Here is a 12,685-nt window from a genome sequence, read left to right on the forward strand (position 1 = left end):
ACGGGACGGGCTGTCGTCACCCACCAACAACATAATTCAGCCTGCAGCCTACCTCTGAGCTGCTTTGAGAGCGGGTCCACGTGCCAAGTGAATTGGTCTAGGAAACCAGATTTTTCTCCTACGGACAACAGATTAAGCTTCTCATACTGTGTTTCTGCAGAAGTCTCTCTGCAGTCAGAGGAAAAAACACATCTTGGTTTCACAGTGACGTGCATCACCCTATGCAAGAAAATAGTTCCTTGGCAAAAACTTAATTTTGTTGGTTTAGTCTTTCTAGTTCAGCAAAGAAAGCTTCACATGTGCTTCAGCTGAACGGGTAAGTATTCAGAACAGAGCAGTTTTACACTGTTTGCATGTGACATTATGAGAAACAGATGAAAATTACCTCCACCAGTTTGGAGAATGGTATTCTGCCCTTTCCACAAGGGCTGGTGCTGCTCAGTGACTGAAGTTTAACAGATGCTCTTGTGAAAGCCTATTTGCCAGGTGAAACTGAGAGCTTTTGCTTTGGCTGCCTCTCAAACGCAAGACTACAAAATGTTTTCCAGAAAAGTTCAGATGGGAGAGATTACTCACAAATTGCCTTTGTCATCACTCGGAGAAGAACTGTCTCTGGCTGGAATTATTTCAGAGATATTTATTGTATTCTGAAAACTTCATTTTATTTCTAACTTATTTACAGTTAAACATTCAGAATCATAAAATATGAAGTATAAAATATTTAACAAAATAGATGCAGTTCATGTTGTTCAGATGCACCATAGATATATGATGAAACAGTAAACAGCATAGGAATTTCCTGATGGTCCTCTCTCATTTACCAGGGGAGGGAGGGTGTAGACCTGCCCTATACATTCTGGTCTGACCAGTATGGCATCAACCTTTCATTCTGGAGAGAAAGACAACACTCTGACTTCTGTGTCCTCTGTCTTGCACAGTTACCTTCCCTATCTGAAATGCAGCACTGTAATGTTCAATACATCGGATACCCTCTGAAGTTTGTCTTTTCAATACTTTTTTTTTTTTTTTTTTTTTTTAATATAGAACTTCCTAGAAAAGAAGAATCAGGTAATTCAGGCCATATGAACAAAAGAGTCATTTATTATATATATATTCTCTAGTAAGTTATAATAGTCTCTTGGATTTTAAATGTCTTTTTGCTATTTTCAATGCTTAAAAATTATAATTTTAAAACATTAAATATTGTGTTATATACATTACGGTTTAATTTCTCATTTCTAAACATGGAGCATTCTCCAAGTGAAAACTTGGATGAAACAGAAAACAACTTCATTGACACAACAGGGTTTAAAAGTTCACTTCATACAACCATAGATTTGACTATATGAAAAATAGCCAAACATCAATTTGCTCCTATATGGGGTTTTTTCTGTTCATTTTTCTAGTCTTGGGGACAGGGTGTTTTTGGCTTCTGTTTTTGTATAAACGGAAGGACAGATCTGGTCATTACTTTTGTCAGTGTTCAGTATTTTAACTTTTTTTTCTTTTTAATCTCATACCTATTTTATATAAAATAACAAAATATACAGAGAAAGCTGAGTTTGTTACATTAGTTCATACACATACAGTAAATAAAAGTTTTTTATGTATGGCTTTGCAAAGGTAGATTATGAAGTGACTTTTGTATTTTATTTGTTTAAAAGCATTTTAAGAGAACGTGTTAGTGTGCTTACAATAGCGGCCATGGTAGTCGAATGTCGAGCCAAGAGTTTAATGCTAGGATCACTGGAGGTCTTGCCTGACACTGCTTCTGCAGCCTCCAGAAGACAAATGTAGTTTATTACAACCTCGTCTATCTTAGCTATAATTTCCTGCTGCTGTGTTTCAGAGTTCATGACTTTAACTAAACGCATGCAGGCTTCTGTTAAGCAACAGAGTACTTGAAAGCTGGAAGTCATAGCTAAAAGCATTTCCTCAGGGCTTTTATCAGCCATGGCCATTTTCCTGCAGGCACTTCCCAACTGTCTCGATTCCATAGATAACAGTTGTTTGTACTTAGAAAGTTTAAGGTCATATGTTTCTGGATGTAAATCTTCTCTCTTGCCCATACTTGCTCGGACCAGTGAGAGTAGCTCATTGGCATCCTTTTGTGCTGCAATAAATCCATCAGGCATTGCATACGTCTTCTCTTTCATCACATTTATTCGCGTGATTCGTGCATCAAAGGCCACATCGTTGAGATTCACATCAATTTGGCCACCTTGGATGTCAGCACTGCTCTTCTCAGGTGCCTTGACTGCCTCATCTTGCAGGGGCTCAGCAGCTTTCGGGGACTCCAAGACTTTCTGCTCATTTTCACTGGAAAATGACTGACTGACTGGTTCTGCGACCTCATGTGGGAGCTGCGGTTCGAAGAGACACGAGAGCTGATGGCTGTCTCCATCATCATCATCATCATCATCATCGTCATCGTTTCCTCTGCTTAGGAAACAATAGCTAAAGGGGCCACGACACCTCCAGGCGCTGGTGTCCAGCTTCCGCAAGGGCAACGTTCGACACTGCTTGGAGTCCTTCTGGCTGGTGCCTGTGCCCGAACACCTCTTACTGTCCTTCCTATCAGTGCTGACGTACACACAACTCTGGGAATAACTTTTTGACAGCTTTTTGCCCAGGGGGAGTTCCACCTTTCTCTCTGATTTGGATTCATCCTTTCGGGTGATGTCCAGGCATTTCAAGCTGGCTGCGGCTGCCTTCTTTTCAAACAGCATCTCAATGCCTGCAGATCCTCCAATGATGCTGCTGCTGCGTCTCAGCACTTTCCTGTTGTGCGGCATCCTGAGGCTTCCTCCTATCATGTCATATGGCCGTAAACTAACTGTTGCCCCACAAGCCTGATTTACTTTGGGAATGTCACAAGAGTCTTCATTTTGACTTGGCACCTTTGATTCTGATAGCGTGGATGATAGCATGATGGAGTCAGCTAGAGGCTGTCTAGGAAAAGCTGTAGGCATGCCTCCTTGTCTTCCCTTTTCAGGCTCTGTGAAAGCTACACTAGGGGTAGTAGAAGAGCAGACAGAATAATTAAGAATCACCCTGATAATATTCAGAGACTGAACTTTTAAATATCTTTAACAGTCAGGACAAATGGATTCCTGTTATTTCCCAGGGGTCTCCATTCCTCAAAATATTTCACAAAAAATTCATTGCTACTTCCTCATGTCTTTTATATTTCAATCTATCGACAACTTATGAATAGTTAATTGTTCATTCCACCACAGCAGACTCGTTTAAAAAAAGGAACAGAAAATCACCCACAAAACTTCCTAAATCTCCCCCAATAAATGGATTGGATATTTTCTATTGAATAATTAGATGACTATTTTCAGATTAAAATATCTTCTTTAACTGTACCTGAGAGGGTATGGAAAGCTGTATTCATGGTAATTTTGGTTTGGTTATGTGTTTTTTGGCAGAGAACAACATTTCCCATTCTTGCTCCTAGTCTGTTCCACTTTCGGATTTTCATGCATTCACACACTACTGCTACATGTGGGTTGCAACCCAGAAAGAGGGAAACATTTAAAACCCAACTGAAAGCATTTCCAATGCTATCTCTGAAAAACTGCTTTTTTAATAACAGTAAGTTCATAAAATCTCTTGAAATTGGAACTTAAAAATGCGGTGATGCTTCTATATGTAAATTATTCTTTAAGGAAACACCTACTGTCAGATGGCAAAGTAAATACATGCTTAATAAGATAGTGACAATTTCTCATCCTTACATTTAGAGCTTTTTATTCATTCTGGCATGTTTTTGACAATCTGCTAAAATAGCATGTAAGACACATAATAAATGAATCACAGTTTTCTCTCTCCTACATTAATATACCTTGTGAAGTCATCTCGTAATCTAACAAGTATCCTGGAACTGAAGTGACTATGGATTTTGGAGAGACTTCCAAAGAATGGAAGATAGGCCTCTCCATTAATGTTCCCCCAAATATTTTTAACTGTAATGAAAGGGTTTTTTTTAAAAAAAAAATCTTTGCAAGCAGCTTATGAGAACATCTCAACATGTACAAGTAAATTGAATAGATACACTGAAGGTCTAATCCCACTGTCTGCTACAGCTTGACGATGTAATTTCAGGTAAAGATAATGCAAGCATCACGCCTAGTCCTCAACCTTAACATGTAGCTTTAAAAACAAACATAAGAAACACTTCATTACTGCTGTACCTGTAGTTTCTTTTATCTTGGGGATCCGATGACATCCTTCTCTCAAAGTGCCGAACAGCGGCTCAGCACTAATTGCTGAATGCACGACAGGCACCGTCATTCTGTGACACACGGCTTCAGGCTGCTGGTGCAGCTCCTTGTATGTCGTTCCATGGTTTGGAAGAATGGCAGCTCTTTCATCTGCTGGAATATAGGCGATGCCCTTCATTGATGGGTCAGAGATAATGTGCTTAACATCAGAGGTACAAAGAGGAGATTCAACGGGGGTAGCACACGTGCTACTGCCTGTGCTGCATCCTGCATCCACTGAAGAGCACTGAGAGCTTTGCAGTGAGAAATGGCCTTCACTTTGCAGAGATGACATGCGCTTAGCCAAGTGATATTCACAAAGTCTAGCCACGCTCTGCTCAGCTTCTGGAAGCTTTGAAGGATGGTCATCTGCAGATAAATCGGTATCTTCTGCATCATTGAGGTCTTTGGCTGAAGACACGGGAGTCATATCTGACAGAAAGTTTTCACCTTGGCTAAGCCCCGAGGTATCCTCCGGATCCACCTCCGGATCCACTTCATCCTTACAGTCAGTTTCTGTTTTACCAAGGACAGGAACCCTTGGAAAAGTCTTCCCGTTCACTGTTTCTGGGCTTGGCTTATCTGCTGCCCCATCATCGGCAGCGTACCATCTTTGGCGAAAGGCAGTTCTCTCCACATTAAAAGTGCTTAGGCGTTGACTGTCTCTTGCTGAAAGAGTTCCAAATTTAGCTTTTAGATCTTCATCAGACTCTGCTTTTTTAGTTCCCTGTTGCTTTCTCACAGTAGCATTGCCATCAGAGGGTGCTTTTACTTCGCTGTCTGTCATCTTACTTTTCCTTTTACTAGTGCAAGAATATACCAAGGATCCCATGTGCAATTTGCTAAAATAATCAGTAACAGATTTTGTTTCCATGGTCTCTGGCTCCATTTCCATGTTATCTGAATGAAGAATCTGCTTTGAAGGCACAACTTTTGACTGCAGCTCTGCAGCCTGACGACCAGCCAAAGGCTGTGAGGGCTTCATGCCTGGCCCTCCAGCCTGATTCTTAGCGATGGGAAATTCAGTCTGCTCTTCCACAAGGGGTTGGTAGCCTTCACTTGTGGTCAAAAACATACGTGCAGTGTTTTCTGACTGTTTCTGTGCTGCGGCTAATTCAGAGCTTTCAGTCATTTCAGAGGAATTTGTTTCATTGCCAGAATCTGAAGATGACTCAGGGCTATATGCTCGCAGGATAGCTACACCTGCAAGCCACAAAAAATAAGAGTCGATTAAATGACAGCAGCTGAAGCACCTGGATAAGTGACAAGCAAAGGGGTGTGTTAGAGACAAAAATATGCTTGGTAAGAGTACTCTGACTTTATTGCACAGTTCCCAGGACAGGCAGTTTAATAACATAATGGTAGTTCCATTAAATAATATGGAATATGATGGACGCAAAATGATGGCAAAAGAAAAAAAAAGGAAAACCAAAAAAAACCCCAACCCTCATGAAATGGAGTATTTCCAAAGCTAAATGGATGAGATGGAATGATTTTCAATGAATAAATGTAACTATGGTGAAAGAACCTGAATTGTCATTCGTCTGCTGTTCCTCTGAAGCAGCCAAAGCTTCTAGTGCTTGAAGTGTAGAGACTACAGCATCATCTAGCCCCTTCTCACACTTCCCCTCTGTATTAGTAGGGACAGCATCGATAAGTGACACTGGAATGTCATCATTGCCTAGGTTACTGGCTTGCTCCTTGCTGTCTCTAGGCTGCGTTGCTTGATTCTGAGAGTCTTCCTCATCTGAACTGTCCCTGAAGCCAGGTGGAGGAGCAGCAATGGCCATGTTTAAGGTATGCAACAGGAAATCATCTTCATTATCATCACCTTCTGGAGGTGGAAGTGAAGTCAAATCAATAATGTCATCACTAGAACCAGAAAGGCTGAGAAGAGCAGGCCTATTGATTTCTCCTACCATAATGTCTTCTTCACAGCTTACTTCATCTTCGTCTTCAGCATCATCTGTATTTTCTGCATAACAAATATCATGCAGCAAAGGCTCTTCTATCCCTTCCGCAGCTCCAAATATTTTACCATCATTTATAGTTGCGTAAACAGAATTTGTAGCAAATTGAATGCTTTCAGCATCTGGTGACAACTCCAGGCCTTTAATGTCATTGGCATTACTAATATAAATGGCTCTTTGTTTTTCTAGTACTTCTGGACTTTCATCCAAAAGCCTTTCGTAGCCAAGAGTCTGGGGATTGATACCATCCAAGTTGTGATCTCCAAATATAAAGGAAACTTTTGCTCCCCTGGGGGAATTCTGTGCTTTCTTGCTAGATTCCAAACCTGAGAGTGACAGCAGCGAAGGCTGATTAAAATTTCTGCTTTCTTCTGCTTCAGTGGGGTCACTTTGCTTGGCCAGATGCTGATCAAATCCACCTGAATTATAAGTGTTTTCTATGTACAGATGTCTGTGTTCTTTTTGACATAACAGACTTTCAGAAACATCTACAGTCTTCTGTTTTGGATCAGCAAAGGACATTTGAGTCTCTTGATCTCCTTCAGCCAGGAAAGTGGTAGTTTTTGGTATGCAATTCCACTCAGAAGCAAGGAGGTTATGCTTCCCTCGGTTTTCAGTTCCTATAGCACGGTGAAATAAAATCAACATTGTGAAATCAAAGAGCAAAGTCATGTAATTTTTAAACAATAACTTGTTAATGCTGAGCAATAAACACTCTGAATAGGACAGCTAGGCCATCAAACACTTTGGAAAAGCACTTTCAAACTCACCTCTGCTCTAAGTTAAATACCTGTTGATTCAATGACCTAAAGTTTAACTTGTACTTTTGTACTTTAGTACAAAACTAAACCTCAGCTAGGTACAAATGATGTTCCAGGAATAGTAACACAAAACCAAATCCCCAGCTGGTTTCTCCAACACCGTATGTATTCTTACAAAAAAATATATATATAAAAAATATAACACTCACAGGAAGTGTGCATCTGTTTCACTACAGTATGAAAGGCATTCATCACCTGCTTTGTTTTACGATTAAGATGCTATCGTAGGCTGCATATTAGAACATTATAAAGTTGAACTGATATACTGTGGTGCTAGGTCTGAGCCAGCAATCAGATCTCATTTGGCATAGCCCTGTATTTATCTGGAGGTGCACTGGCTTAAGCTGGCTTCTGCTTTATACATTGGACCATCATTAACGTACTGTGCAACGAATACCTGTTTCTCGGCTCCCTGTATTTTTCTTGTTGGCCATGTTAAATATTGAGCGCCTTGAGTCAACCAGCAGTCTATAGTATCCAGCTGTGAGGCAAGCAAGATTCATTGCATCTGATGACTCCATCAGGAGAGTAATAGGCTAAGAAGAATACAACCAAGTGTTGGTTAAGGCTGTTCCTCCTCAGTCTGTTTACCTGCTGACAATACTACTCCATGGAAGCAAAAGGAATTACATCACAAACACCACATTGAAAAATACACACGAGATCTTGTTTTCCTCACTACCAGTATCAAACAGTATCAAAAATTTAGAAGACTGGAGTTGCAGTAACATAGAAGTTTAACTGGACATTTTAACAGCTGATTTTGCTCTCCTCCTAAACAAAGGTAGCCATTTCAAGACTTTTGCTCCATCTTTTTTCTTGCACAGATATAATATTCTTGCCAAAACACTCTTTACTGTTACTCTGAAACTGCCAGGGGCTAAGAACCTGGTACCTTAGGTGCTGGCGTCTTGCAGTAGTATGGGAATCTGCAGCTTCTCAGAAAATGAGGTGCCCTAAGCACATGTAAAGAAGTAAAACATGGGAACTCAGGGAAAGTTCAGGTTCAGAAAATACAGTAGTGAGGTTAAAACTACCTTTACACAGCAGTTACAGTGAATATTACAACGACAGTTTAAAAGATTTCAGTGTTTGTGGCCTGGCATTACTGAAAATACAAGTGATGAAAAAATAAGCAGAGAAACAGAGACAAAGAGAATGGAGAAAGATCCTGAAAAGGGAGATCTGCAAAGAAAACAAACTCGAAGCCTTTAGAAAAAAAAAGTCAGACCTAACAGAAAAATGAAAGACCTCGGAGCTTTGAAAAACTATGGATGCCAGGCTAGCGAGCATTGAACCTGAGACATCCGTGTGAAACATACTTTCTTTAATTGCCTTTTCTTTTGGCACAATGTGTAAATTTCTTTGCCTAAAACTTTTGTGCATGTCTCTGTAGCTTTTAACACCAAAATCTGCTCTTCTAAAATTTATTTTAAGGTGGCTAGCCTCTACAACTCCTAGAGAAGAAAGAAAAATGAAGCCCTTACCATGAGACATAGATAGAAATTACACTGTAGACAACCCATCTTATCACACAGTATGTAGTGACTCATAGCTGTGTGGACTTTTGTGACAATTTATCATAGTTTAGCATGCAGAGCCCACTGTGACAAGCATCATTTGTTCCAGGAGCAACATCACATGCAACAAGGATGGCTCTCCAACTTACTCAACCCCTTACTAGTTAAAAGACAACTGATTCTGATGGAGGCTGTGGCCAAAACATAACTGATGATCATAGCTTATTACCAAACCCACAATAAGTCTGGTAATTTTCTAAATGCCTGTGCTGCAGCACCTTAGGCCAAAATAGCCCAGGTGCCCTGAATGTTATATGAACAATTTTCAGCAACATGGAAAAAAAAATTACGCTTTTTCTTTTCTTTAAAGTATTTTGTGCTACAGTTTGAGGTTCTATTCAATACATGCTTCTTTCAAAACATTCAACTAAAGCTACAAAAGTTAACTAAGTTATTAAACCTACAATGGGCTAATTAATCTCTGTTCTTTCAAGTGACTACTAAAAACTAACATTTGAAATGCTATGTTGATCTCAAATTTTCTGCAGTGATTGACAGAAATGGATGATCTCCACAGAAATCTCAGACTGCTGAAAACAGTGCTGTGAACTACTGTTAATCTGCTGAACAGTCCTGTGACAGCTAAGCTTTCATTGCCTGCTTCTGCCAAGTGATACATGCTTGAGAAGACATTAAAAGGAAGCAAAAATAAAATAAAAATCCAAACCCTTTATTCATTTATTCATTAAGAAAATATTGGCATATATGACATATATTGGCTTATTCAGAATCTGGATATATGATCCTGCTACCTTAGGGCAAGCCAAGGGGTGAAAACATCAGTTGAGAATAACCACCTATGTGTGCCCCCATCTCTTAAACAGGACACAGTGACAACCCCTACTTGTGCCCCACAGAGAGGCAATTTTTTTGTCAAATTCCACACAGAGCCTCCCAGATTCGTAATTTTAATGTTAGGCCAGTCTATCTGGTTTTAAGATTGCATGTGTCAAAATGTAGGGAGATGGGGATATACGCGGTTTGCAATAATACAGTAACAGCATTATAATATAAAACCCCCACAACATTATGGTAATATAATACTATGACATACAGTGCTGCATTTTACATAGGAGCAGATGGGAAGGATTTAATTTCTGTATTACTTTCTCCATCTGTAAAAAGGGGTAACAGCTTTCTCACAAGAGGGCTACGAGTTTAGCACGGTAATGCAGGTAAAGTAGCCCGAGATCCTCAGATGTTATCACTCCTAAGTAAGGTGAAAGAGATGTTGTGTTCACCAACCTTTACATTTCTCTTAAGCTGCTGTCAAAGAGCATCTAGATTAATTTACAGCAATGTTTTTTTCATGAACTTAAATACAGGGAAACAGTTCCAGGTCAATAAACCTAAATCCTTCAAAGCAAAAGCTTAGTAAAATATTCCTTGTGTATGTTTTTGTGTATAGCTGGGTAAGCAAAAAGAACTGTTAGGCTCTATTTATTTTCATAGAATACTTAAGTTTCAAGTATAATGAGAACTCTTCCTTCAACCTCTGATTATCCTGATTAATGCTCTAGACAGTCTATGAAGCCTTTCACTTCAAAACCAAATAGAAAACACAAAGAACTAGGACAATATAATACACAAAACTCCACTCATAGCCACTAGATGCCACAGACAGAGTGTTAAGCGGGATTCAAGAGAAATTAAATTACTATAGGTAGATGAAGACTATCTATGAATATATTATATAGGGTAAAACACTTAACTGTAATTATTAGTGCTAAGAAAAGAACCTGGCCTTTTTACAGTTTATTTCATTGGTAACCGCTATGCGGTTACTTGCAGTGAACTTTGCAGATAAAACACTGGATTACAGGGGACACTGCTCTGATGCAGCTGGTGATTCTCTTGTCTGTTAAACTAGTAGGAGCTTCTAGGGGCTCAAGGAGCTTCAAACAAAGGCCAATTTCATCATCACCTCTTCTCACCATGGAAATCAAGGAAGACAAAAACAAAGTGAGTTGCCTGCGGTCAGCCAAGAGAAAAATCAGAGTAGAATACAAGTGCTGCAAAGCACCAGTCTGGTACACCGTAGGCCCCTCAAATGCCCAAGCCATACTCTACATACACTCTGACCACAAAAAAGCTAAAAACGCACCCTCAGAATATTACTGGTGTGAAAATATTCAGAACAGTTTAGCTTGATCAAATACTCAAATACAAGCAAAAATGTTATTTAAAGATATCAGTATAAATCAACAACAAACTTACTTTTACATCCAAGACATGCAGCTCAACTCTAACACTGCTTTCGTCTTCTGTAAACATCTCAATCCTGTTCACGTGGCTGAAGTCTGCCAGGAGAGCCACCAGGTTTGTTTTGGTGTTTATCACATGACTGATTCCGTACCGTGGCCCTACTAACAGTGTCACTTCTGAACGCTTTTCTCCCTGCTTTAGCAGAAAAAGAAAAAAAAGCAAAAGTAAAAAACATGACAGGAACTGCATAGTGACAGAAATTGCCGTTGCCTTCTTTCATTTTCATGGAGCTACGTTTGCATGGCATTTCTACATTGAAGATCATTATGTTTTACTAAGAAGATATGATATGGAAGAGCATACTTAATTTGCAACTAAAAACAAAAAGTAAAGAAATCTGCTCCTGGATATTGACTGTCTGTAGTTTTTAAATGGATAGTAGGATGGACAGACAGATGGATGGATGGAATTAGCTTCTATTAAAAGAAAATCTTTGTCATCAGTAGTTTTCCAGACTAATAATATTAGTAATCTAGTATTAGGACAGGCTTCCCTTCATGCAGAGGGAGGGAAGACCCCTGAAGGAAATCAGTTCCTGGGTTAGTACCTACAAGTGAGACAGAATGTGACAATTGGATGGTGCTATTTGCCAAAAGGGTGCTAAACTATCTCTAAATCCTCAGTAAAAATTCAAATTATAACAGGGCTGTGATTTTCAAGATTAAAAGAAAAAAAAGTGATTTGGTTCAATTTAACAATTATTTTTTAAGTGTACGAATAGAACCTAAAACTCTAAAGAAAATTATATGGTCTAGCTTTTGCAAAAAGATATTTAGATAAAAAATCAAGAGAAGAGAGAGACTATTTCAAGAGAAATATTACCACTAAAGTTGCCTTGAAAACACGCCCTCCATATAATCGTAGATCGCTGAGGAACTTTAGGTAATGCACCTTGGCTTGCAGAGCAGATAGCTGAGGAAGGAGAAACAGGGGTAAGAGATAGTGGTGGAAATCATCACATTACCAAATTCAGAAAGAAAATATGTTTGTGTAGTCTAAGGAGAATGGACTGCAATAACAGTTCTTCAGAACCTGAAACTAAATCATTAGATGCTTGACTTCCAGATGAGGAGAAACAGTTTCATTCGTAAAATTAAGATCTTGCTTGTTTAGTTAAAATACACTGAGGACTTGGGTATGGGCAGATCAGAGCACTGCAAGAGCATCGTAACTGCTCCAATGAAGGAAAAATGTTAAACTACTCAAATTAAACATCTGTTTATTGAGGGATTTCAAGGCTAGACAGCAGCTTTCCATTCATAATCACCATCAGTTCTTAAGCATTTATGTACCTATACAGAGAAAGAGAACAAAGACTTTGCTTTTGTCAGCTCTCTGTATTACATTTTGCTAGGTACTTGTGGCATATGGCATATTATTCCACCTCATTACTGCATTTCTCTTTTTTTTTTTAAATAAAATTCTTCCACTGTATTTAGTAGGGAATAGATCTGAAAGCCAAACACAGTACACCAACACATAGGATCATATCATGCAATACATGTCATAATTTATCTCCTTTTTCTACTCTGAGTTTAAACTATCTACATAAAAAGAAATAACTTGGAAATATTTTATGAGACTGAATGGAAACAAGAAACAGTTCATTTCACCCAAACAGTCTGGACCCAAACCTTATACCTCCCTGGTGTAAATTCTTGTATCTGGACTTTTAAAAGAGAAGATCAAACAAGCTCATCTCATTTGCTATTCTCTTTTTGGCCACTAGATTTCTAATTCAAAATCATATTTGATCTTGAACAGCATTTTAAAAGCACCTA

The 12,685-nt window shown here is 39.0% G+C and overlaps 1 protein-coding gene across 3 annotated transcripts in view; it reads right to left on the bottom strand.

Annotated features, from left to right (window-relative positions):
* Window positions 1-613: 613 nt before the first annotated feature.
* The window catches only part of FRMPD4 (FERM and PDZ domain containing 4), a 420,939-nt gene continuing 408,867 nt past the window's right edge, over window positions 614-12,685 (bottom strand). For 2 of the 3 annotated variants that reach the window (XM_075776369.1, XM_075776377.1), the window contains 6 exons: window positions 11,727-11,816; window positions 10,857-11,039; window positions 7,457-7,595; window positions 5,797-6,858; window positions 4,200-5,471; window positions 614-3,007 (listed from right to left, as the gene is read on the bottom strand). In XM_075776369.1, the coding sequence (XP_075632484.1) occupies window positions 1,650-3,007; window positions 4,200-5,471; window positions 5,797-6,858; window positions 7,457-7,595; window positions 10,857-11,039; window positions 11,727-11,816 (4,104 nt within the window). In that variant the 3' untranslated portion in view covers window positions 614-1,649. Of the gene's footprint in view, window positions 3,013-4,199; window positions 5,472-5,796; window positions 6,859-7,456; window positions 7,596-10,856; window positions 11,040-11,726; window positions 11,817-12,685 lie in introns of all 3 variants that reach the window. The other variant, XM_075776383.1, reaches the window with a different exon arrangement.

The sequence above is a fragment of the Balearica regulorum genome, chromosome 1, assembly GCF_011004875.1.
Source record: "Balearica regulorum gibbericeps isolate bBalReg1 chromosome 1, bBalReg1.pri, whole genome shotgun sequence".
Classification (NCBI taxonomy): domain Eukaryota; kingdom Metazoa; phylum Chordata; class Aves; order Gruiformes; family Gruidae; genus Balearica; species Balearica regulorum.